The sequence below is a fragment of the Pseudophryne corroboree genome, chromosome 2 (genome assembly GCF_028390025.1).
Source record: "Pseudophryne corroboree isolate aPseCor3 chromosome 2, aPseCor3.hap2, whole genome shotgun sequence".
Taxonomy (NCBI): Eukaryota; Metazoa; Chordata; class Amphibia; order Anura; family Myobatrachidae; genus Pseudophryne; species Pseudophryne corroboree.
The window spans coordinates 594,852,073-594,875,952 of NC_086445.1; the positions used below are offsets into that span (position 1 = coordinate 594,852,073).

Here is a 23,880-nt window from a genome sequence, read left to right on the forward strand (position 1 = left end):
CAATTTAGGCGCAGTATACATATATATATGCAGCTATAAGGGAAAACACTTTTTATAGGTGCTATCCCTGTGATATATAGCGCCCTGGTGTGTGCTGGCATACTCTCCCTCTGTCTCCCCAAAGGGCTTTGTGGGGTCCTGTCCTCTATCAGAGCATTCCCTGTGTGTGTGCTGTGTGTCGGTACGGCTGTGTCGACAGGTATGTGGAGGATAATGAGGTGGAGGCGGAGCGAATGCCTGTAAATATGTTGTCACCCCCTGCGGGGTCGACACCGGTGTGGTTGAAGCCCGCTACCTCAGATAACAGACACAGATGTCGACACGGATACTGACTCCAGTGTCGACGTCGATGAGACTGGTGTACCCTCCAAATAGGTCCACCCGTTACAGGATTGAGGCAATGAAAAATGTATTACACATTTATGATTATACCCCAGGTACCACATAAAAGGGTATTGTGTTTGGTGAGAGAAAACTATTAGTAGTTTTTCCTGCATCTGAGAAATTAAATGAGGTGTGTGAGGAAGAGTGGTCTTCCCCCGGTAAGAAATTGATAATTTCTAAAACGGTTATTGGCAGCGTACCCTTTCCCGCCAAAGGATAGGTCACGCGGGGAAACACCCCATAGGGTAGATACAGCGCTTACACGCTTATCAGAAAAGGTGGCACTACCGTCTCCGGATACGGCCGCCCTGAAGGGACCTGCTGATAGAAAGCAGGAGGTTACCCTATAAGATATAGTCACACACTAGGGCATTATATTGCGACCAGCCGTTGCTTCGGCATGGATGTGCAGTGCTCCCGCTGCGTGGTCAGATTCCCTGTCGGAAAATAACTATGGATAGGGACAATATTTTGCTGGAAATAGAGCATATAAAAGACGTGGTCTTATACATACGTGATGCACAGAGGGATATTTGCCGGCTGTCATCAAAAATAAGCGCTAGGTCCATTGCCGCCAGACGGGGGTTATGGACTTGGCAATGGTCAGGCGATGCCGACTCGAATCGGCACATGGAAGTTGCCCTATAAGGGGGTAAAACTGTTTGGGGATGGTTTTTCAGACCTCGTTTCCACAGCTACTGTTGGGAAATCGATTTTTTTTGCCACAGGCTACCCCACAACAAAAGAAAGCACCGTATCATCAAGTACAGTCCTTTCATCCCCAGAAAAGCAAGAGGGCTAGAGGCTCATCCTTTCTGCCAAGAGGCAAAGGTAGAGGAAAACGCTGCAACACACAGCTAGTTCCCAAGAGCAGAAATCCTCCCTGCGTCCGGTAGGTCCACAGCATGGTGCGGGGGCTGCTCAGGCGGACCCGGGTACGGTGGGGGCCCGTCTCAGAAATTTCAGCGGACAGTGGGCTCTCTCACATGGATCCCTGGGTCCTTCAAGTAGTATCTCAGGGGTACAGGCTGGAGTTCGAGACGTTCTTCCCCCCCCCCCCCCCCGCCGTTTCCTAAAATCTGCCTTGCCGGCACCTCCCTCTGCCAGGGAGACGGTGTTGGTGGATATTCAACACTATAATCACAACAAGTGATTGTCAAGGTGCCCCTCCTTCAGCAAGGAAGGGGTTACTATTCCACAGTGGTTGTGGTACCGAAACGTTTCGGTGAGACCCATTTTGAAATTAAAATACTTGAACTTTTATATCAGAAGATTCAAGTTCAAGATGGAATCGCTCAGGCCGGATATTACGAGCCTGGACGAGGGGGATTACAGGGTCTCCCTGGACATCAAGGATGCGTACCTGCATGTCCCCATTTACCCTCCTCACCAGGAGTACCTCAGATATGTGGTACAGGACTGTCACTATCAGTTCCAGACGCGGCCGGTGGAGTTGTCCACGGCACCGAAGGTCTTTACCTAGGTAATGGCAGAAGTGATGATACTCCTTCGCAAGAAGGAAGTTTTTATTATCCCGTACTTGGACGATCTCCTGATAAAGGCGAGGTCCAAAGAACAGTTGGTAGTGGGGGTAGCACTCTCTCGGGAAGGGCTACAACAGCACGACTGGATTCTCAATATTCCAAAGTCACAGCTGGTCCCGACGACACGTCTTCTGTTCCTGGAAATGTTTTTGAACGCAGACCAGAAAAGAGTGTTTCTTCCAGTGGAAAAAGCCGAGGAGTTGTCATCTCTAGTCAGAGACATCCTATAACCAGGACAGGTGTCGGTACATCAATGCACACGAGTCCTGGGAAAAATGGTAGCTTCGTACGAAGCATAATTCCATTCGGAAGACTCCACGCAAGGACGTTCCAGTGGGACCTGTGGGACTAATGGTCCGGGTCCCATCTACAGATACAACAGCGGATAACCCTGTCAGCAAGAAACAGGGTGTCGCTGCTGTGGTGGCTGCAGAGGGCTCATCTACTAGAGGGCCGCAGATTCGGAATACAGGACTGGGTCCTGGTGACCACGGATGCCAGCCTTCGGGGCTGGGGTGCAGTCACACAGGGAAGAAATTTCCAAGGAGATTTCGCTTCACATAAATATTCTGCAGCGAAGGGCCATTTACAATGCCCTAAGCCAAGCAAGGCCCCTGCTTCAGAACCAGCCGGTACTGATCCAATCAGACGACATCACGGCGGTCGCCCATGTAAACAGACAGGGCGGCACAAGAAGCAGGATGGCGATGGCAGAAGCCACAAGGATTCTCCGATGGGCGACCTACACCCAGGAGAATGGGGACTTCATTCAGAAGTTTTCCAAATGTGGGTAAACCGTTGGGAATGACCACGGGTGGACATGATGGCGTCCCGCCTCAACAAGAAGTTGAAAAGATATTGCGCCAGGTCAAGGGACCCTCAGGCGATCGCTGGGGACGCTCTAGTGACACCGTGGGTGTACCAGTCGGTTTATGTGTCTCCTCCTCTACCTCTCATACCCAAGGTACTGAGAATAATAAGAAGGCGAGGAGTGAAAACCATACTCGGGGTTCCGGATTGGCCATGAAGAGCTTGGTACCCGGAACTTCAAGAAATGCTGGCAGAGGACCCTTGGCCTCTGCAGCAGGGACCCTGTCTGTTCCAAGACTTACCGCGGCTGCGTTTGACGGCATGGCGGTAGAACACCGGATCCTAAAGGAAAAGGGTATTCCGAAGGAAGTCATCCCTACCCTGATCATAGCCAGGAAGGTTGTCACCGCAAGACATTATCGCCGCGTTTGGCGAAAATGTATTGCTTGGTGGGAGGCCATGAAGGCCCCGACGGAGGAATTTCAACTATGTCGATTCCTGCACTTCCTGCAAGCAGGGGTGACGTTTGGGCCTCAAATTGGGGTCCATCAAGGTCCAGATTTCGGCTCTGTCGATTTTCTTCCAGAAAGAACTGGCTTCACTGCCTGAAGTTCAGACTTTGGTTAAAGGAGTACTACATATTCAGCCTCCTTTTGTGCCTCCTGTGGCACTTTTTGGATCTCAACGTGGTGTTGGATTTCCTAAAGTCGCATTGGTTGAGCCACTTAAAACCATGGAGCTAAAGTATCTCGCGTGGAAAGTGGTCATGCTGTTGGCCTTGGCCTTGGCCAGGCGTGTGTCAGAATTGGCGGCTTTGTCATGTAAAAGCCTTATCTGATTTTCTATATGGATAGGGCAGAGTTGAGGACTCGTCCTCAGTTTCTCCCAAAGGTGGTCTCAGGTTTTCACTTGAACCAACCTATTGTGGTGCCTGCGGCTACTAGGGACTTGGAGGATTCCAAGTTGCTGGACGTAGTCAGGGCCCTGAAAATTTGATTTTTCCAGGACGGCTGGAGTCAGGAAAACTGACTCGCTGTTTATCCTGATGGCACCCAACAAGCTGGGTGCTCCTGCTTCTAAGCAGTCTATTGCGCGCTGGATTTGTAGCACTATTCAGCTGGCGCATTCTGCGGTAGGATGACCGCAGCCTAAATCAATAAAAGCCCATTCCACAAGGAAGGTGGGCTCATCTTGGGCGGCTGCCCGAGGGGTCTCGGCTTTACAACTTTGCCGAGCAGTTACTTGGTCAGGGGCAAACACGTTTGCAAAATTCTATGAATTTGATACCCTGGCTGAGGAGGACCTGGAGTTCTCTCATTCGGTGCTGCAGAGTCATCCGCACTCTCCCGCCCGTTTGGGAGCTTTGGTATAATCCCCATGGTCCTTACGGAGTTCCCAGCATCCACTAGGACTTCAGAGAAAATAAGAATTTACTTACCGATAATTCTATTTCTCGCAGTCCGTAGTGGATGCTGGGCGCCCATCCCAAGTGCGGATTGTCTGCAATACTTGTGCATAGTTATTGTTAACTAATCGGGTTCTTGTTGTGAGCCATCTATTCAGAGGCTCCTCTGTTATCATGCTGTTAACTGGGTTTCATATCACAAGTTGTACGGTGTGATTGGTGTGGCTGGTATGAGTCTTACCCGGGATTCAAAATCCTGCCTTATTGTGTACGCTCGTCCGGGCACAGTATCCTAACTGAGGCTTGGGGGAGGGTCATGGGGGGAGGAGCCAGTGCACACCAGGTAGTCCTAAAGCTTTCTTTTTGTGCCCAGTCTCCTGCGGAGCCGCTATTCCCCATGGTCCTTACGGAGTTCCCAGCATCCACTACGGACTACGAGAAATAGAATTATCGGTAAGTAAATTCTTATTTTTTTTGCTAATTTTGCTGATTTGCGATCCTTGCTGAATTAGGCCCTATATCTGCTGATATTGTACTGTGTAGCCCGTGGTTTACACTTTCATATCATGTCAGCTACAGGGGGTGATGGGTCTGGGGTTGATTCCGCCATGCGCGGTTATGATGTCCCAGATGCATTTGAGGATAACATGGCTGCGGAGGGTTCAGGTTTTGGGGGTTCTGTACCCCCCAGTCAGTTTGTAACAACGGGGGCACATCAGGGACCGCTTTGGTCTGCCTTTTCTAATTTACTGACTACGCTGGTAACTAGACTTGCGCCCCCTATGGGACCTCCTGTGTCTTATCAGCCATGGACAGATGCTCTCTCCACTCAGTTACAGCACTTGAATAACTCTTTGGATAAACGTATTCCTGACCATCGCCCGCCTAAGACTAAACCTAAGAAGTTCTCTAAGCGGGCTGTTACTTCTTCTCAATCCACGCATGTTCCGGATACCTCTTCCGATGAAGATGGCATGTATACTGACCCCACAGAGTCTGATCATGACGTTTCTGATGGGGAATCTGTATCATAGGTGGATGTTTCTGATCTCTTAGAGGCTATCAGGTTCATTCTTCAGATTGATGATGATCCTGAGCCTGCTACTACATCTAAGAAACCGGACAGGTTCAAACGTCAGAAGGTTATTAAATTGGTTTTACCTCATTCTGACTACTTGGTCGGCATACGTCAGGAATCTTGGGAGAACCCAGGAAAGAAATTCACCCTGCACAAGAAGATGCTAGCCCGCTATCCAATTGCGGCAGAATTGAGTAAAAATTGGGAAACGCCACCGCCGGTGGACTCGCTCGGCTGGTGGTGTCATATGCTCTGCCTGTCACTACCGTCACTTCTCTCAAGAAGCCGACGAATAAGCGTGTGGAGGGCTGCTTAAAAGCTATCTAAATCCTTGCAGGGGCTGCGCATAGGCCCACTATTGCGGCTACTTGTGCCGCAGAATCTATTGAGGCGTGGGCTCAGGAAATAGAGGCTGAGTTTCCGCCCAATTTTTCTGAACATGCCAGGCAATGTCTCTTTTATATTGTCACGGCATCTCATTACATTAAAGAAGCAGCTTCAGATGCAGGTGTCCTGGCGGCCAAGGCTGCTACGACATCCATTTTGGATCGCCGTATTCTCTGGTTGCGGTCCTGGTCGGTGGACTTGGACTCTTAAGAAAACCCTGGAGGTGCTCCCGTTTAAAGGAAACATCCTCTTTGGTGAGGATCTCAACAAGATTGTCGCTGACTTGGCGTTTGCTAAGACTGCATGTTTACCTAGTACTACTCTTTCGGACCCGAAGGCTAAGACTACTTCCTTTCTTTCTTTCACCCTCCGGGTAAAGCAAAGGGTCAGGCGTACCCGAAACAATCTCGCACTTCCAAAACCACCATGCCCAAGCCTAAACATGCCTGGGCTGCCCATCAGTCGGCTTCCAAATCTGACAAGCCTGCGGCATGACGGGGCTCCCAGGGTGGGAGGCCGACTTCTACAGTTCACCCAGTTATGGTTGAAGACCACTTCAGACGTTTGGGTACGGGAAGTCGTCACTCACAGATACGCTATATCCTTCAAGACACGTCTCCCTCCTCGCTGTTGCCTGACGGACATTCCTTCGGATCAGGTGAAGGCAACAACTCTCCATTTAGTGGTACATTCCCTCCTGGACACTGGAGTGGTAGTGCCGGTGCCTCTGGCTCAGAGGGGCAAGGGGTACTATTCAACGTTGTTCCTAGTCCCCAAACGAATGGTTCCTCCCGGCCCATTCTCAACCTCAAATCTTTGAACAAGTTTGTGAGGGTCTCCAAGTTTCGTATGGAGACCCTTCGCTCTATTGTCCTGGCTTTGGAACCAGGGGACTATATGGTATACCTGGATATACAGGATGCTTACCTGCATATCCCTATTGCCATGTCACATCAGCAATACCTGCGGTTTGCTATTGGAAATCTCCATTACCAGTTCCGGGCCTTACCGTTTGGTCTGCCATGGCTCCGCAAATTTTCACCAAGGTCATGGCAGTTATGACGGCTTCACTCCGCCGTCAGGGCATCCGGATCCTGCCGTATCTGGACGACCTGCTGATCCTGGCCAGTTCCCCAGAAGTTCTCCTCAGTCATTTGGATCTGACAGTCCAGTTTCTGCAAGCCTACGGGTGGCTCATCAACTGGAAGAAATCATCCCTGGTCCCTGTCCATAGCATGGTGCATCTGGGAGCGTTGTTGGACACACCCAACCAGAGGTTGTTTTTGTCACAGGAGAAAGTCCTGAAGCTTCAGGACAAGATACTTTGCTTCCTCTCTCGTCCGCGTGTGTCAATACACTCGGCAATGGAAGTACTAGGCCTCATGGTGTCGGCTTTCGACGTGGTGGAGTATGCTCAATTTCATTCCTGCCCTCTGCAGAAACTGATTCTTGCCAAGTGGGACGGCCTGCCTTACCGGATCAGGTCTCAAATGATCTCCTTGTCTCCGGAGGTCCGTCTGTCACTGAGCTGGTGGCTGCAGGACCAACGATTGAGCAGGGGTTGTCCCTTCTGGATATCCAACTGGGTCCTTGTAACGAAGGATGCCAGTCTGAAGGGTTGGGGCATGGTGCTGGAGCAACACTCCCTTCAGGGTTGGTGGACCAGGGAGGAGTCTCTCCTCACGATAAACATTCTGGAATTGCGGGCAGTGTTCAATGCTCTGAAACTGGCCCGGCATCTGGTACTGAACAGGCCTGTTCAAGTACAGTCAGACAACGCCACCACGGTAGCATACATAAATCATCAAGGCGGAACTCGAAGCCGCATGGCAATGATGGAAGTGTCAAAGATTCTTCAATGGGCGGAACGCCATCTGACAGCCATATCATCAGTGTTCATTCCGGGGGTCCTCAACTGGGAAGCGGACTTCCTCAGTAGTCAGGACGTACACGTCGGAGAGTGGAGCCTTCATCCAGAAGTATTTCAACTCCTAGTGGACAAGTGGGGTCTACCAGATGTAGACCTGATGGCGTCTCGACACAATCACAAGGTTCCGGTCTTCGGAGCAAGAACAAGGATCCTCAAGCGACGTTCATGGATGCATTTGCAATTCCATGGAACTTTCGGCTGCCGTACGTGTTCCCTCCGGTGTCACTCCTGCCCAGAGTAGTGAGTAAGTTCATGCAAGAAGGAGGAATCCTTCTAATAGCTCCAGCGTGGCCCAGACGGCATTGGTTCTCAGACCTACAGGGTCTCTCGCTAGAGCGTCCTCTTCTGCTTCCACAACGACCAGACCTCCTCATTCAGGGCCCTTGTGTTTACCAGGTTCTGGTCCGACGGGCTTTGACGGTGTGGCTCTTGAAGCTTCCATACTGAGGGCCAAAGGATTTTCTGAGGCGGTCATTCAAACTATGTTGAAGGCCCATAAGCCGGCTTCTGCTCGGATTTAACATAGGGTCTATAATTCTTACTTTGCTTGGTGTGCATCTAACAATCATGACGTTTACAAGTTTAGTAAGGCCAAACTTTTGGCATTCCTACAACAGGGCCTAGACTTGGGCCTTTGGCAGGCCTCCCTAAAGCTTCATATTTCTGCCTTGTTGGTATGGGCCCTCATTCCGAGTTGTTCGCTCGGTAATTTTCTTCGCATTGCATCGATTTTCCGCTAATTGCTCATGCGCAATGTTCGCACTGCGACTGCGCCAAGTAAATTTGCTAAGAAGTTAGGTATTTTACTCACGGCATTACAAGGTTTTTTTTCCGTTCTGGTGATCGTTGTGTGATTGACAGGAAGTGGATGTTTCTGGGCGGAAACTGGCCGTTTTATGGGAGTGTGTGAAAAAACGCTGCCATTTCTGGGAAAAACGCGGGAGTGGCTGGAGAAACGGGGGAGTGTCTGGGCGAACGCTGGGTGTGTTTGTGACGTCAAACCAGGAACGAAACTGACTGAACTGATCGCAGTGGCAGAGTAAGTCCCGAGCTACTCAGAAACTGCTAAGAAATTTCTATTCGCAATTTTGAGAATCTTTTGTTCGCAATTTTGCTAAGCTAAGATTCACTCCCAGTAGGCGGCGGCTTAGCGTGTGCAATGCTGCTAAAAGCAGCTTGTGAGCGAACAACTCGGAATGAGGGCCATGGTTTCAGAGAAAAATTGCGACTCTGTCTGATGTTCATACATTCACTCAGGGTGTTTTACAGATTCAACCTCCCTATGTCCCACCTGTGGCTCCTTGGGATTTGTCGGTGGTTCTGGAGGCTTTGCAAGAGTCTCTGTTTGAACCTCTTGAATCTGCGGACCTTAAGTGGCTTTCCCTCAAGGTCTTGTTTCTGCTGGCTATTGCCTCTGCTAGACGGGTATCAGATTTGGGTGCCTTGTCTTGTAGTTCCCCCTATCTGATTTTTCACCGTGACCAGGCGGTTCTTCGATCGCGCCCTGGTTATTTACCTAAGGTGGTGTCTTCTTTCCACCTTAACCAGGAGATTGTGGTTCCGGCCTTTGTCTCTCTGGATTTATCTTCCAAATAGCGGTCTTTGGATGTGGTACGGGTTTCCGTATCTATGTGAAGAGGACAGTCTCCATTAGGAAGTCTGACTCTCTCTTTGTACTGTTTGGTTTTCACAAATGTGGCTGGCCTGCAAATAAGCAGGCTTTGGCCAGATAGATTAGAATGGTGATTGCACATGCTTATGTACAGGCTGGCCTTCCAGCTCCTGCTACCATCAAAGCCCATTTTACTCGGTTTGTTGGACCTTCTTGGGCGGCCCGACGTGGTGTGACCCTTGAACAATTGTGCAAGGTGGCTACGTGGTCCTCAGTGAACACGTTCATAAGGTTCTATGCCTTCGATTCCTCCGCCTCCCAGGATGCTTCCTTTGGACGCCTGGTTCTTGTGCCCACTACAGTGCGTCCCCTCCCATAAGGAACTGCTTTAGGACTTCCCCGGTGTTATTCCTTGTGGAACCCCAGTGTACCCCGCTGCAGAAAATGAGATTTATGGTAAGAACTTACCCTTGTTAAATCTCTTTCTGCGAGGTACACTGGATTCCACAAGGCGCCCACCCTGACGCACTTAGCTTCTTTGGGTTTGTATGGCATTAGCCACTGGTACCTTCTCCTGTCGCGAGAATGTGGTGTCTGTGGCTACTAACTGTTGTCATCTCTTTTACCTGCTACTGCATTGGACTGGTTGACAAAACTGAGCTCTTGTGCAGGTAGGCGGGGTTATAGAGGAGGCGGCGCTGAGCATCTTGGGAACAGTCAAAGCTTTTAGACTGTTGGTGCCTCGGATCAAGATCCTACTCTACACCCCAATGTTATTCCCTGTGGAATCCAGTGTACCTCGCAGAAAGATTTAACAAGGGTAAATTCTTACCATAAATCTCCTTATTCGCAATATAACATTGTTTTCTGGTTGTTGTTTTTTTGCTATCATTAGTGGCAGTGGGGTTGCAAATAGTACATGTATACACCACTATCCCCGGGTTATTCAACCCTGCGTTCATGTAAAAGTGCTGACTGGCTGTTCTTTGTGTGCCTCGATGATGTCAGCAGCCTGAGCCCTGCTACACAGGAGAGAACAGAGAGCATTACGAATTAGAGGTGAGGCAGAGATTGCTAGGCAGCTTACTGCATACCTATATGAAAGGGGGCGTGGTCTCGTGGCAGAGCAACGGTCACGAGTCACGCCCCCTTGTACTGTCACTGAGGGGGCATGCCCAGCGCTCTCCGAGCTGCTGGCATGCCCTCTGTCACCTGTGAATAGACGCTGTGCGCTTGTACACAGTGTCTATTCACCGTTGCTCTGCTAAGCAGAGCAGCAGTGACAGGAGACTCCCAGCTGGCGTCCACCACCACCACCGTGGATGGGACAGCGAGACAGTCCCAAAAAAAACAGGACTGTCCTGTGAAAATTGGGACAGTTGGGAGATATGCTATTGGAACAGTTAAAGATGCAATTGTGTATAAAAACCATAGCTGTCAGCCATGATTGCTGCAATTCTGTGAGCTGTCCCCACCCTCACCTTTTGTCCCCTTCTGACACCTCATCTTTCTGAGTAAAAAAAAAGTCAATTTAAAATGACATGCATGGTGTTTTAATTGCTGACCCGGATTGAGTTAAAATGAGCCAACCCTGCAATAACCCGGGTTGAAAGTGTAGTGTGAAAGGGTCTGACCCGGATCTGGATTCAAAATACCGGGTTGGACCCGGGTTTGCGGTGTGAAAGGGGTATTATAGACACACAGTTTGTAGGATTACAGTAGATAATATACATTGGTCAGTCAAAACATTATAACCACCTGCCTAATATTGTGTAGGCCCCCCTTCTGCTGTCAAAACAGCTGTGACTCATCAAGGCATGGACTCCACAAGACCTCTGAAGTTGTCCTGTGGTATCTGGCACCAAGACATTAGCAGCAGTTGCTTTATGGGTAGTATCCTGTTAGCTGCTGTGAGTTACTGAAGCTAAAGGATTCCCCCGGGGCTATCAAATTAGCCCCGTAAACCGGCACTTATCGGGGATTATGCTTTGCATGCAGAATCTCTGATAAGCAGCCCCAGTAGACCTGTTATAGGATGTGGATACATGAGTTTGTGATGTTATCACGGATCCCATGTGCTATTGGGCGATAATGGGTGATTTACGGCACGGTAAACACGGGCTGTAATTGGATAGCTTGATAGCATTATCAGGCTAAAAATCCCGTTATTACTGTGCAGTAAATCACCGCGCCTAATAGGATACTGCTCTAAGTTGGGAGGTGGGGCCTCCATGACTCGGACTTGTTTTTCCAGCATGCCCCAGATGTTCAATCAGATTGATATCTGGGGGATTTGGAGGCCAAGTAGATACCTTGAACTCTTTGTCTTTGTCATGTTCCTCAAACCATTCCTGAATATTTTTTGCAGTATGTCAGGGTGCATTAACCGGCTGAAGAGACCACTGTAATCAGGGAATACTGTTGTCATGAAGGGGTGTACTGGGTCTTCAGCAATGTTTAGGTAGATGGTATGTGTCAAAGTAACATCTGCATGAATGCTAGGACTCAACGTATCTCAGAAGAACATTTCCAGAGCATCCATTACCTTCGTCTGCTTTTTTCCTCTTATAGTGCATCCCAGTTGCCTTCTCTTCCCTGGGTAAACAACGCACACACTGCCAGCCATCCTCAAGATGTAAAAGAAAATTTTATCTTCTTCCATTGTTCCTTGGTCCAGTTCTAGGTGCCCATTGTAGGTGCTTCTGGTGGTGGATAGGGGTCAACATGAGCTGACTGATTTGCAGCAATGCAGACTGGCTAGTACTGTATTTTCTGCCCATGCGCATCAATGAGCCTTTGGCTCCCATTACCCTGTCGCCAGTTAATCGGTTGCCCTTCCTTCGACCACTTTTGGCAGGTGCTAACCACTGCATACCGGGAACACCCCACAAGGCCTGATGTGTTAGAGGGGCTCAGGCCCAGTCCTCTAGCCATCATAATTTGCCCCTTGTCAAAGTCACTCAGACTAATTTTTCCTGCTTCCAACTCAACTTCAAGAACTGAATGTTCACTTGCCACCTAATATATCCTACCACTTGATTGGTGCCATAGTAATGCGATAATCAATGTTATTCACTTCACATGTCAGTAGTATTATTGTTATGGCTGATCAGTGTATATTGAGGCAATAGTTATATTTTTGGTTAATTGATGTACAAAACTTGTATTACTGTCATACATGCATTTGTATCATCTCGATTAGACTACTGTAATGCCCTCTACCTTGGTCTCCCAGTAAAAGAATTGCAACGCTTACAGCTGGTGCAAAACACAGCTGCCAGGCTGTTAACCAACCAGCCCAGTTCTAGCCACATAACACCCATACTCTACTCCCTTCACTGGCTGCCTGTAAGATGGCGAATCATCTTCAAGATTGGCTTACTGAGTTTCAAAGCACTACATGACCAGGGACCAAGGTACCTGAACCAGCTTCTGACCCCATACTGCCCCACTCGATTACTGCGATCTGTAGATGAAGGACTTTTAGCAGTACCTAGAATCTCCCGTAAATTATCTGGGGGTCGAGCTTTTAGTCATGCGGCTCCGTCTCTATGGAACTCACTTCCCCGCACAGTGCGAGAGGCCCCAACTATAGAATCCTTCAAAAGTAGACTCAAGACTTTCCTGTTTACTCAAGCATTTCCATAATGTCCCTTTTAGTATCTTTGTGCTTCTGTATTTTATGAAAATGTACTTCATCATTTTCTGTACTATATTATGCTATGTATCTGTTAAGTGCCTTGAGTCCTATTGGAGAAAGAGCGCTATATAAATAAAATTATTATTACAGGTTGAGTATCCCTTATCCAAAATGCTTGGGACCAGAGGTATTTTGGATATCGGATTTTTCCGTATTTTGGAATAATCGCATACCATAATGAGATATCATGGCGATGGGACCTAAGTCTAAGCACAGAATGTATTTATGTTTCATATGCACCTTATACACACAGCCTGAAGGTAATTTTAGCCAATATTTTTTATAACTTTGTGCATTAAACAAAGTGTGTCTACATTCACACAATTCATTTATGTTTCATATACACCTTATACACACAGCCTGAAGGTCATTTAATACAATATTTTGAATAACTTTGTGTGTTAAACAAGGTTTGTGTACATTGAGCCATCGGAAAACAAAGGTTTCACTATCTCACTCTCACTCAAAAAATTCCGTATTTCGGAATATTATGTATTTCGGAATATTTGGATATGGGATACTCAACCTGTATTATTATTACTGGTTGAGACTAAAAACATAATTTGCAAAGTAATTCATGTACATTTATTAATTACGTTAAAGTAAAAAAGAGTCACATCAGGTAAGTGTGTTAAAGAAGATTCATTATATTATGTATGACAATATATAAAAACCCTATACTGTCTTTCTGAAAGATATACAAAGAAACATCCTGGGAAAACGAGTATGTTGTATGGATGAAATCAAGAAATTGTGTAGGCGTCTGGGAGACTATTTACACTTGCGTATATTCAATATGCAAGTTACAATGTCAAAATGAAATCCCAAAAAATTCTTAGCATTTGGTTATGACAGAAAGGGTTATTTTGTGAGGAAGCTGAAGCCAGCAACATATCTCCATAAAGAAAGTAGATAGAACCTGCTGGAAAAACAGTGCTGCCTAAGTCTGTCTTAAGATACGCAAGAAGGAGAGGGATGGGATTTCCGTGTAACCTGGCAGCATCCAGGTATACTGGTGCCCCTGATAGGTGAATGCTAACAGGAACTGGCTACCAGAGTGACTTGGTATAGAAAAGGCATGTACCGTATACAGGATAAAATAGTTAATCGGTTTGGAAACAACAAGCAACACTTTTTGTTAATTGTTTACTAACCTATAAGTACCCTTGTTTGGTTTATTTACTGGAGGTCTCGGCAGAGTAGGAGCCCTCAGGTGTACAGGGGAAACCCTTGTAGGCCCCACTGCCTGAAGGCAGCCCTGGCGACAGGGGGGACGACAAAGGGGACACTTGTGCAGGGCTCCGAGGTTCAGGAGGTGGCCCCAAGGATCAGGGACACAAATAACTGGGCCACAGTGCCAATATTGCTTTTTAAAGTGTATGCTCCAATTGCTCAATTTAACTAGGAGTACAATTAACAAGCCCCCTAAACCCTCTCCCCTCCTTTTACCCCATCACTTTGTCCAGTCCCTTTGGTCCATGCTGTATTCCCATCATTAAGCATGTGGCTGCGCTGGCGCTTTTTTGTATGCCACTGCCATTGAAGAACCAGGTATCCCAGCAGGAAAACCACCTGCCGGGGTCACTGACAGTGTGAGTGAAAGGCTCCTTTTTTTTTTTTAAAGATCCCCTCTGCCAGGTTAAGGAGTGTTGAGGGGCCCCAGAGATATCAGTGTACAGGGCTCCAAAATTTTTGTTGCTGGCTCTGACCCTAACCCAGACGCCTAAACTAACCCTAATTCCTACAGTAAAATTCTGTGTTTCTATGTATATAGTATATTGCAAGAAAATATCTGGAGTACAGTGGTACCGTAAGTGTGGTATATACTTGCACTTCTTCACGGGGCGAGAACTTCATCCCTAATTGAATTCAGCTCTATGAATAGAGGTTGTGTGATCCCTGTGCAGCAGTCACAGAAAGGGTTAATCTCTGCAGCTTGTCACTCCAATTACATTGTTTCATTTTTTGCAGAAGTGGAGCTGGGAGCTGTAACCCACAGACCAGCTGCAATAATTAAGCTGGGTACACACTAGACCAGTGGTTCTCAAAATGTGTGCTGTCGCACCTTGGGGAGCCTCAGGACACTTGCAGGGGTGCCTTGGATTGGTGGCCCAGGACCAATTCAAATTATTTATAGTCATTGTAATAGGCAAAACCAGTGCTGGTGGCGGGCAATCATAAAATATGTGCACAAATAGAAGCAAATTCTGCCCCCCCACACCATATAACTGATCCTAAGGATGACATGTGAGTAGGAGACAACAAGTAGGTTGAACCCAATGGACAAATTGTATTTTTTCAACCTCAAAAACTATGTTACTATGTTACATATACTATATACTAGATGACCTCAAAACGTCGAAGCAGCAATAAACTGTATTGTCAATTGAGCTGCAGTATGAAGGTGGTCACACATCATCCAAACCTGTTATAGGTGTGTGTGTGTGTGTGTGTGTGTGTGTGTGTGTGTGTGTGTGTGTGTGTGTGTAAAATATATATATATGCGTATGTATATTTATATATACATGTGTGTGTGTGTGTATATATATATATATATATATATATATATATATATATATATTCTATTTTTTTTAAACCCCCTCTCTGCCAAGTCAAGGGTGTTTGTGGCTGCGCCAGATATGTCGGTGTACCCCGGGCCCCAAGACTTCTGTTGCCGGCCCTGCCTGAAGGCCCACCCTCTCCTTTATTTTCCAGCAGGACTTGGCACCTGCCCACACTGCCAAAAGTACCAAAACCTGGTTCAATGACCGTGGGATTACTGTGCTGGATTGGCCAGCAAACTCGCCTGACCTGAACCCCAGAGAGAATCTATGGGGCATTACCAAGAGAAAGATTAGACATGAGACCAAAAAATGCAGAAGAGCTGAAGGCCGCTATTGAAGCATCCTGGTCTTCCATAACACCTCAGCAGTGCCACAGGCTGATAGAATCCATGCCACACTGCATTGAGGCAGTAATTCATGCACAAGGGGCCCACACCAAGTACTGAGTAAAAATGCATGATTATACTTTTCAGAGGTCCGACATTTCTGTATTTAAAATCCTTTTTTTATTGATATTATATAATATTCTAATTTTCTGAGATTTTGGATTTGGGGTTTTCTTAAGATGTAAACCACAATCATCAAAAATATAATAAATAAAGGCTTGAAATATCTCACTTTGCATGTAATGAGTCAATATATTATATTAGTTTCACCTTTTAAGTTGAATTACTAAAATAAATAAACTTTTGCACGATATTATAATTTTCTGAGTTTCACCTATGTAGTAAATTGTAGCAATAAATCATTGTTATCACTCAGGGGCGTAACTCCCAGAGGCAATGGAGACACCTGCCTCTGGGCTCCAAGCCCTGAAGGGGCACCTGCATGTACAGCAGCACCTGTGCGGTTCACAGCAAGATCCAAGTGTGACCGCTGCTCTTCCCACGGAGCTCTGCGTTGCACCCGCTGCTGCAGAGTTAATCGGCTCTGTCCCAGGAACCATGCTAACACCTGCAATAGGGGACAAGGTGACCCCTGCCTGGTACCGCTCAGTCTGTGCTGCAGCAAGCGATGGTGCACCCGCCACTGCTGCTGGACTGTGAGATGGGACCTGCCGGTGAATGCTGATTCTGCATGCTGAAGACTGTTGAATCACAGCATAGCTGGAGTCCTGCCAATTCACTGTGAAATCTGGTCCTTGTAGACCGACTGAGAGCACTATCTATATAATTATGTAAGTCGTGTATGTTTATACAAACACACCATATTTGTTTTCCTTTTATTTTAAGGAGAGGGGGTGGGACCAAACTGCAACTTGCCTCCGAGTGACTGGGAAGAACTTTCGCCCCTGTTATCACTTCATATTGATGCTTATAGGTGAAATTTTCTAATAAATAGGATATGACTTGTTTTTGTTATCAATGAGCAGGAATCCTCCTAATGACACTATTTACCAATAAAATGTTACTGAAGAAGCTGAGTGACACTGGCTTCATGAGTATACTTATTGCTCCGCCAGCCAATCCTGGGTGCATTGCCAGGCTTTAGTGCTTAGCCATGCATTGTGGAACCTTGAAGCCCTGAGTTGGGCTTCCAGTTACACTTTCATTAAAACATATTAATTAAAAAAACAAAAACAAAACTCTACCACTATTCCAAAAAGAACAAATGCTTTATCTATATAAATAAAGATTTTTTTTTTTATTATATGCAGTCGGCATGCTGAGAGGATCATTCTCAATGCTTGTTCCTGAGCAACCCTGCAAATAGTTTCAAGGATTGGGGTAACCCTTTAATAGATAGGGAGAGATAGGAAGAAGCCCTAAAGAGCCCCATACACTACAACGATATGTCTGAGGCTGAAGTCAGATGTAATTTCCCTTGTACTCCCCCGGGACCTTCCCGGGAGTGATTCCATACGATTTGGTACTTTTGTGCTATTTTTGTATAAGATATATCGCATGCGATTGATAAAGCCGCAATATATCGTACAGCATACAGTTGTACCATGAGATATATCTGATGGGCTGGATAGGGGCTACGGGGGCTGGGAGTGTCCTGAGAATGCCAGTTAAACTTCCCTGAGATATAGCACATGCACTAAAAACACACTTTTTCTGTCCGATTCCATCCAATTCCGATATATATCATTAGTGCAGCACCAACGACATAGGGGATCCTATCCGACAGCCACGGGGACGCACATCAGATTGGATATGATCTAAAACACATACGACTGTACACTATTTCATGCAATATATCAGACGGATATATCAGAATTGTATGAAATCGTGTAAAATCGTACTAGTGTATGGGGCCCTTAACTCTGGTGACAACACAAGTTTTGATTATCTCCCTTTTATAAATATATTGGTGATCAGAAATGGGTGAAGCCAGAGAGAAAGAGAGGTTGAAAGGATAGATAATACTCGGATAACAATTACAGCACTGGTAAAAGATATCTTCTGTAACTGTTGATAAAAAGCACCAGTCTTCTGTGTATTTGCTAGTCTCTGACCTGTGCAGTGTACATACTGTAGGTGGGAACGATTATGTGCCTGATAGAGCACATTTGTTGTTACCTTCAGTTTCTTTATTCATGGCATCTACCACACACAAGAAAATGCATTTATTTATGAAGAAAACTTGAGATCTTAGACAAATGTTACATACATACACTATATAGAGACATAGGCGTGCGCAGCACATTTTATTAGGGGGTGCACCGTCGGAGGGGTGTGTCTAGCACCGCCTTTTGGGCGTGTCTAGTACCATCTATTGATGGTCAACGCAATATAAAATTCCACCCTTGTACCAATCCTAATAAAGCAGATACATTGTCAGATGTTGTGGTGTGCACCAAACAAACACCCCAGATGGCACTCACTGCAATTACACTGCTCCTCCTCAGCCAGTGGCACCCTTTATTAACCCAGGTGTCCGGCCAGTAATACAGTCCTGACAGGGTGCAGCGCAGAGGACAGTTATCAGCTTGCTCGGCGATCGCTGCATCAGGCATGTGTGATCGGGGTGCCAGACATTAGGGGGTGCCTGTGCGCACCAGGCACCCCCCCTGCGCACACCTATGTATAGAGAGGTTACATACAATTCAAGTTAACCTACTCAATTCGCCTATGTTCCTGCTGTAGGAAGAGCACCTAATACGGCCCATTCATACAAAGCAAAGCAATTTTTAGGAAAGGTAAATGTAGAGTGAGGGAGCGAACAGGTTGGCAAGTAATAAGAGTACAGTAAGGGTGGGCTCACATAGATGTAAAGTAGATTTGGGCACAGAAGTAGATCCAACTGTCAAGAGGTGTATCATGTGTTTTTGAAGGATGGGCATTGAGGCATGACTATCATAACTATCAGCTGCTTTTGATTGTTTATTGGCTTCTTCATTTGATAGTACGTAATTGATTAGTGTGGCTGCTTCATTATATGAATTACTGTCATCCACTCACATTACTTAGTTGATAGTTGATATTTCCAGTTGGACTGTGGGGCCGATTCAGACTTGATTGATGCTGTGTGTTTTCGCACAGTGGGAGATCAGGTCTGAACTGCGTATGCACCGCAATGCGCAGGCGCGACGGTCCGGAGTGCCGGGCAGCGACGGGATGGTGTGAAAAATTCCATTGCACCGGCGAACGCAAGGAGATTGACAGGAAGAGGGCGTTTGTGGGTTGCAAATTTCCATTTTCGAGGAGTGTCCGGAAAAACGCAGACGGGATCAGGTGTTTTGAGGGAGGGTTTCTGACGTCAGCTCCGGCCCCGATCATCGCACTGGAAGAGTAAGTCCTGGGCTGCGCAGAGACTGCACAAAATTAGTTTGTGCAGTCTCTCAAACACATCCGCATGCACACATACACAGCGATTTCCCCCTCCCCCTGTAGGCGGCGACTACCTGATCGCAGGGCAGCAAAAAATACAGCCCAGCGATCAGGTCTGAATTACCCCCAGAGTTAGGGAAGAGGAGTGCCATTGGGTTTTTTTAAAATATGAAAACGATCAACGTTTGTAGTTTGTATTCAATTAATTTGTATTTCATTATAATTGATTTTATTTGGTATATGCAACTTTCACATTTATTAATAACTGTCTAAATACTATTCCTTTGTGTATGTGACACGTCATCAAATTATTAATTCTCATTTACTTCAAACACTGTCAACCCACACCTCTATACTTCCCTACATTTTCAGGGTGTAGTAGATACACTTATTACTCCTCCTGATGTAAACCAGACACGTAAGCTAATGATCTGTATCTTGAGATGTGTCAAACAGAACATACAGTATGGACCTTTACAGGGCTTCATTGCATCCAAATGTACATGAGCCCCAATGTGATGAATTCAATGTTCACAGTGAATTAGTATAAAATAAATCAATTATTACACAATAAACTAATGCAGAATACAAATAAAACAATTTTACCTGCTTAAATACATGTATAATAGTAATGAAATAATAAGTCCCAGTGAAATAGTAAGCACAATGTAAAAAAAGATGATCATTCCGGGCAAGTAATTCAAATTCCAAGAAAATTCCAAAGGGATGTATAATTCAGTCCCAAATGACCAATTATAAATAAACCTGACATGCAGGGTGTAAATGAAGTGTGATGCAGCGTAATAATAAAGTAGATATTGATTGCATTATTGCACATGTTTAAAAGAAAATCAGATACTGCTATCGGCTTGTGTATGCAGTCCTCTTCCAAGTAACAAATCCTCGTTATGCCTGAAGTGATTTGTCCATTGATCATTTTCTTGGCCAAACAGTAGGTTTGGCATCTGTTCTGCTGCCCTTAGGTTTCACAATACTGTGTCAGTCTGCTCAGTAAATGGAAGTCATATTGGGCCTTATTTACATTTAGGAGAAAACTTGCACCTGAATAAACAATGTTATAATGCAAGGGGTGAAAATACAGTTTTCTTTTGCATGTAGAATAAATAACTGCCTGCTTATGAACGTAGCAATCAGATAGTGTGAAGTTCTATTTTAGCAGTGGGAATTTAGAGGTGAGCTAGTTTGCAGCCCCCTTCCATATCAAAATCTGTCAGCAAATTTCATATTGGCCCCCTGCAGCGCAGTTTTTGCTAAGGTGCAAAATAACAATTTCCATCGGCATTTGCTCCTAACTCAGTTTTGTAAATGGAAACATAACATACATGAATGTGCTTTTTAACCATGTGATCAGAAATGATTGTAATATATATTGACCCAGCATAATTGTTTTTTGTTATTTCATTCTATATTCAGAAATTGTTGTTTTTTGGGTTTTTTTTGCTTACCCTCTCCAGTCCTGTTCTCCTCCATCCAATGATTACAAGATCGGTATGAAGCTGGAGGCGCAGGACCCAAGGAACACGACCTCCACGTGCATCGCCTCTGTGGTGGGACTTACAGGGGCACGGCTCAGACTACGCCTTGATGGAAGTGATAACAAAAATGACTTCTGGAGACTGGTGGATTCGTCAGAGATTCAGCCCATTGGCACATGTGAAAAGAGTGGGGGCATGTTACAGCCACCATTAGGTATGTCTATGGGCTGATGCTTTTTGCCTAAATGTACTGCTGTTTCATTTTTTGGGGGCAGTATATGGGAAAGATGTTTGGCAAACAAGACAAAGGAGACAAACTGGCCCCACACACAATCACTATGTAATTGCTGGTTACCACAGTCCAAAACTGTGGGACATATTATGTAATGTGTTCTAATTCCTTAATCTAACAAGCGGTGGTAAAGCAAGTATTCTTGTAGTCAGTAGGGAACAGACTCTACTTTGGAGGCAGGGCTCTCTTGCTGAAACACACACAGGCTAGTGAGTGGTTGTATTCAGTGACAGCTGGCTTCTCTGCCTACTCCTTAACTGTGCCCTGCATTGCATGCTATTAAGCTACCATTGTGTCATTTTAGCTTCTTTTACCTGTGGTGCCTAGTCCTCCATATTAATACATGATATATAATCACTTTGTCTAAAGTGACTATGTCGAAACCAAGATACCAATGTCAGTATTCCGATATGGTTGTAATGCTATGTAAAGCATTTTAACCGTGTAGCCATTCAAACTTTAAACATGCTATTAAATTGGTAAGTTTAAAGTTAGAATACCCATGCAATTAAAATGTTTTAAGTAGCTTTACAAACATGTCAAGATACTGATGTTGGCATTCTGGTTTTGACATTCTGTATTGCCTGTCGAACTCGCATATGTAATAGTACACTTACAAAGCAGGTTTTCTTAGTCATATGCACAGTATTAACTTAAACTTACAAAACATTTTCCACTCTGCTAATTGTTTGTACGGATACTCAGCAACATTATCTGTGCTCAGGTTTTAGACTTAATGCCTCCTCTTGGCCCATGTTCCTTCTGAAGACCCTCAATGGAGCCGAGATGGCACCTGCCAAAATATTCCACAAGGTATACCCAAACTATGATTTTATTACATTCCTTTGTTTTATTACTTGTTAAGACCCTGTACCAGCCATATTTATATTAAGATGCTGTAGCAGCCATTTTATACTAAGATGATGTAGTTGCCATATTTATACTAAGCTGCTGTAGCAACAATATTTATACTAAAATGCTGTAACAGCCATATTTATACTAAGATGCTGTAACAGCCATATTTATACTAAGATGCTGTAACAGACATATTTATACTAAGATGCTGTAGCAGCCATATTTATACAAAGATGCTGTAACAGCCATACTAAGGTGTTATATTAAGATACTAAAATGCTGTTGCAGCCGTACTAAGATGCTGTAGCCGCCATATTTATATTAAGATGCTGTAGCAGCCATACTAAGATGCTGAAGCAGCCATGCTAAGATGCTGTAGCAGCCATATTTAGACTAAGAAGCTGTAGCAGTCATATTTTATAGTAAGATGCTGTAGCAGCCCATATTTATGGTAAGATGCTGTAGCAGCCATATATAGACTAAGATGCTGTAGCAGCCATATTTATATTAAGATGCTGTAGCAGCCATATAAAGATGCTATAGCAGCCATATTTAGACAAAGATGCTGTAACAGTCATATTTATATTAAGATGCTGTAGCAGCCATATTTAGACTAAGAAGCTGTAGCAGTCATATTTTATACTAAGATGCTCAAGCAGCCCATATTTATAGTAAGATGCTGTAGCAGCCCATATTTACTGTATAGTAAGATGCTGTAGCAGCCATATTTTATACTAAGATGTTGTAGCAGCCCATATTTATAATAAGATGATGTAGCAGCCCATATTTATAGTAAGATGCTGTAGCAGCCATATTTAGACATATGGACCCTACACACTTACAGATCTCACTGCACGATATGAACGTTCTCGTTCATTAATGAACAAGAACTCATTCATATCATGCAGTGTGTAGGCACCAACGATTAACGATGCGCGACCCCGCGCTCATTAATCTTTGGTGCGGGTTACTTATGCATGCAGGCCAATATGGAGAATGTCGTCCATATTAGCATGCACTGCTATGGAGCCGGGTGACGGGGGCAGTGAAGAAACTTCACTCCACCCGCCGCCGAGTCGCCCGGCGGCCGTATCTGCCGTTGGGCAGCTCGCCGGCGGATCGCCAAGTGTGTAGGGCCCATAAGAAGCTGTAGCAATCAATCTTATACTAAGATGCTGTAGCAGCCCATATTTATAGTATGATGCTGTAGCAGCCTTATTTTATACTAAGATGCTGTAGCAGCCCATATTTTATAGTATGATGCTGTAGCAGCCTTATTTTATACTAAGATGCTGTAGCAGCCATATTTAGACTAAGATGTTGTAGCAGCCATACTATGTAGCTATAGCAGCCCATATTTAGACTAAGAAACTGTAGCAGCCATATTTTATACTAAGATGCTGTAGCAGCTCATATTTAGACTAGGATGCTGTAGCAGCCCATATTTATATTGGTCAAACTGCATGGCTACAAAAGAAGACCTATGTAAAATATATTTAAAAAAACTATTTATACTCTCCAATATTTTATATCCTAATGGAAAAGGAAGCGGGAGTTGACTCAATCTGCACTTTTTCCATAATTTTATACACCGATGAAATCATTTTCTTTTACAGGAGCCACCTTCTCCAGCCCAGAACCATTTTGAAATAGGGATGAAGCTAGAGGCAGTGGACAGGAAAAATCCACATTTTATCTGCCCTGCTACTATCGGGGAGGTGAGGGGCGGCGAGATCCTTGTGACATTCGATGGCTGGAGAGGAGCATTTGATTACTGGTGTCGATATGACTCTAGGGACATCTTTCCAGTAGGTTGGTGCTCTCTGACAGGCGACAACCTGCAGCCTCCAGGGACTAAAGGTACATAACTTTTTACAGAGAAGTTGATCTACATAGCTGTTTGATTTCTGACATTCTCTAAACTCATACGGAGCAACTATATTATGAAGGGAAATCATTTCTTGGGCCAAAATGAAAACTGAATGTACAGTAATTCAGTCTATTTTCTGACTGTCACCCCTCCATATTGCATTCATTCTTTTACAAA

The 23,880-nt window shown here is 45.3% G+C and overlaps 1 protein-coding gene across 4 annotated transcripts in view; it reads left to right on the top strand.

Annotated features, from left to right (window-relative positions):
• Positions 1 to 23,880, top strand: part of SCMH1 (Scm polycomb group protein homolog 1) — a 157,763-nt gene that overhangs the window by 94,155 nt on the left and 39,728 nt on the right. For 3 of the 4 annotated variants that reach the window (XM_063954624.1, XM_063954620.1, XM_063954625.1), the window contains 3 exons: positions 20,666 to 20,900; positions 21,703 to 21,791; positions 23,450 to 23,693. In XM_063954624.1, the coding sequence (XP_063810694.1) occupies positions 20,666 to 20,900; positions 21,703 to 21,791; positions 23,450 to 23,693 (568 nt within the window). Of the gene's footprint in view, positions 1 to 16,646; positions 16,735 to 20,665; positions 20,901 to 21,702; positions 21,792 to 23,449; positions 23,694 to 23,880 lie in introns of all 4 variants that reach the window. The other variant, XM_063954626.1, reaches the window with a different exon arrangement.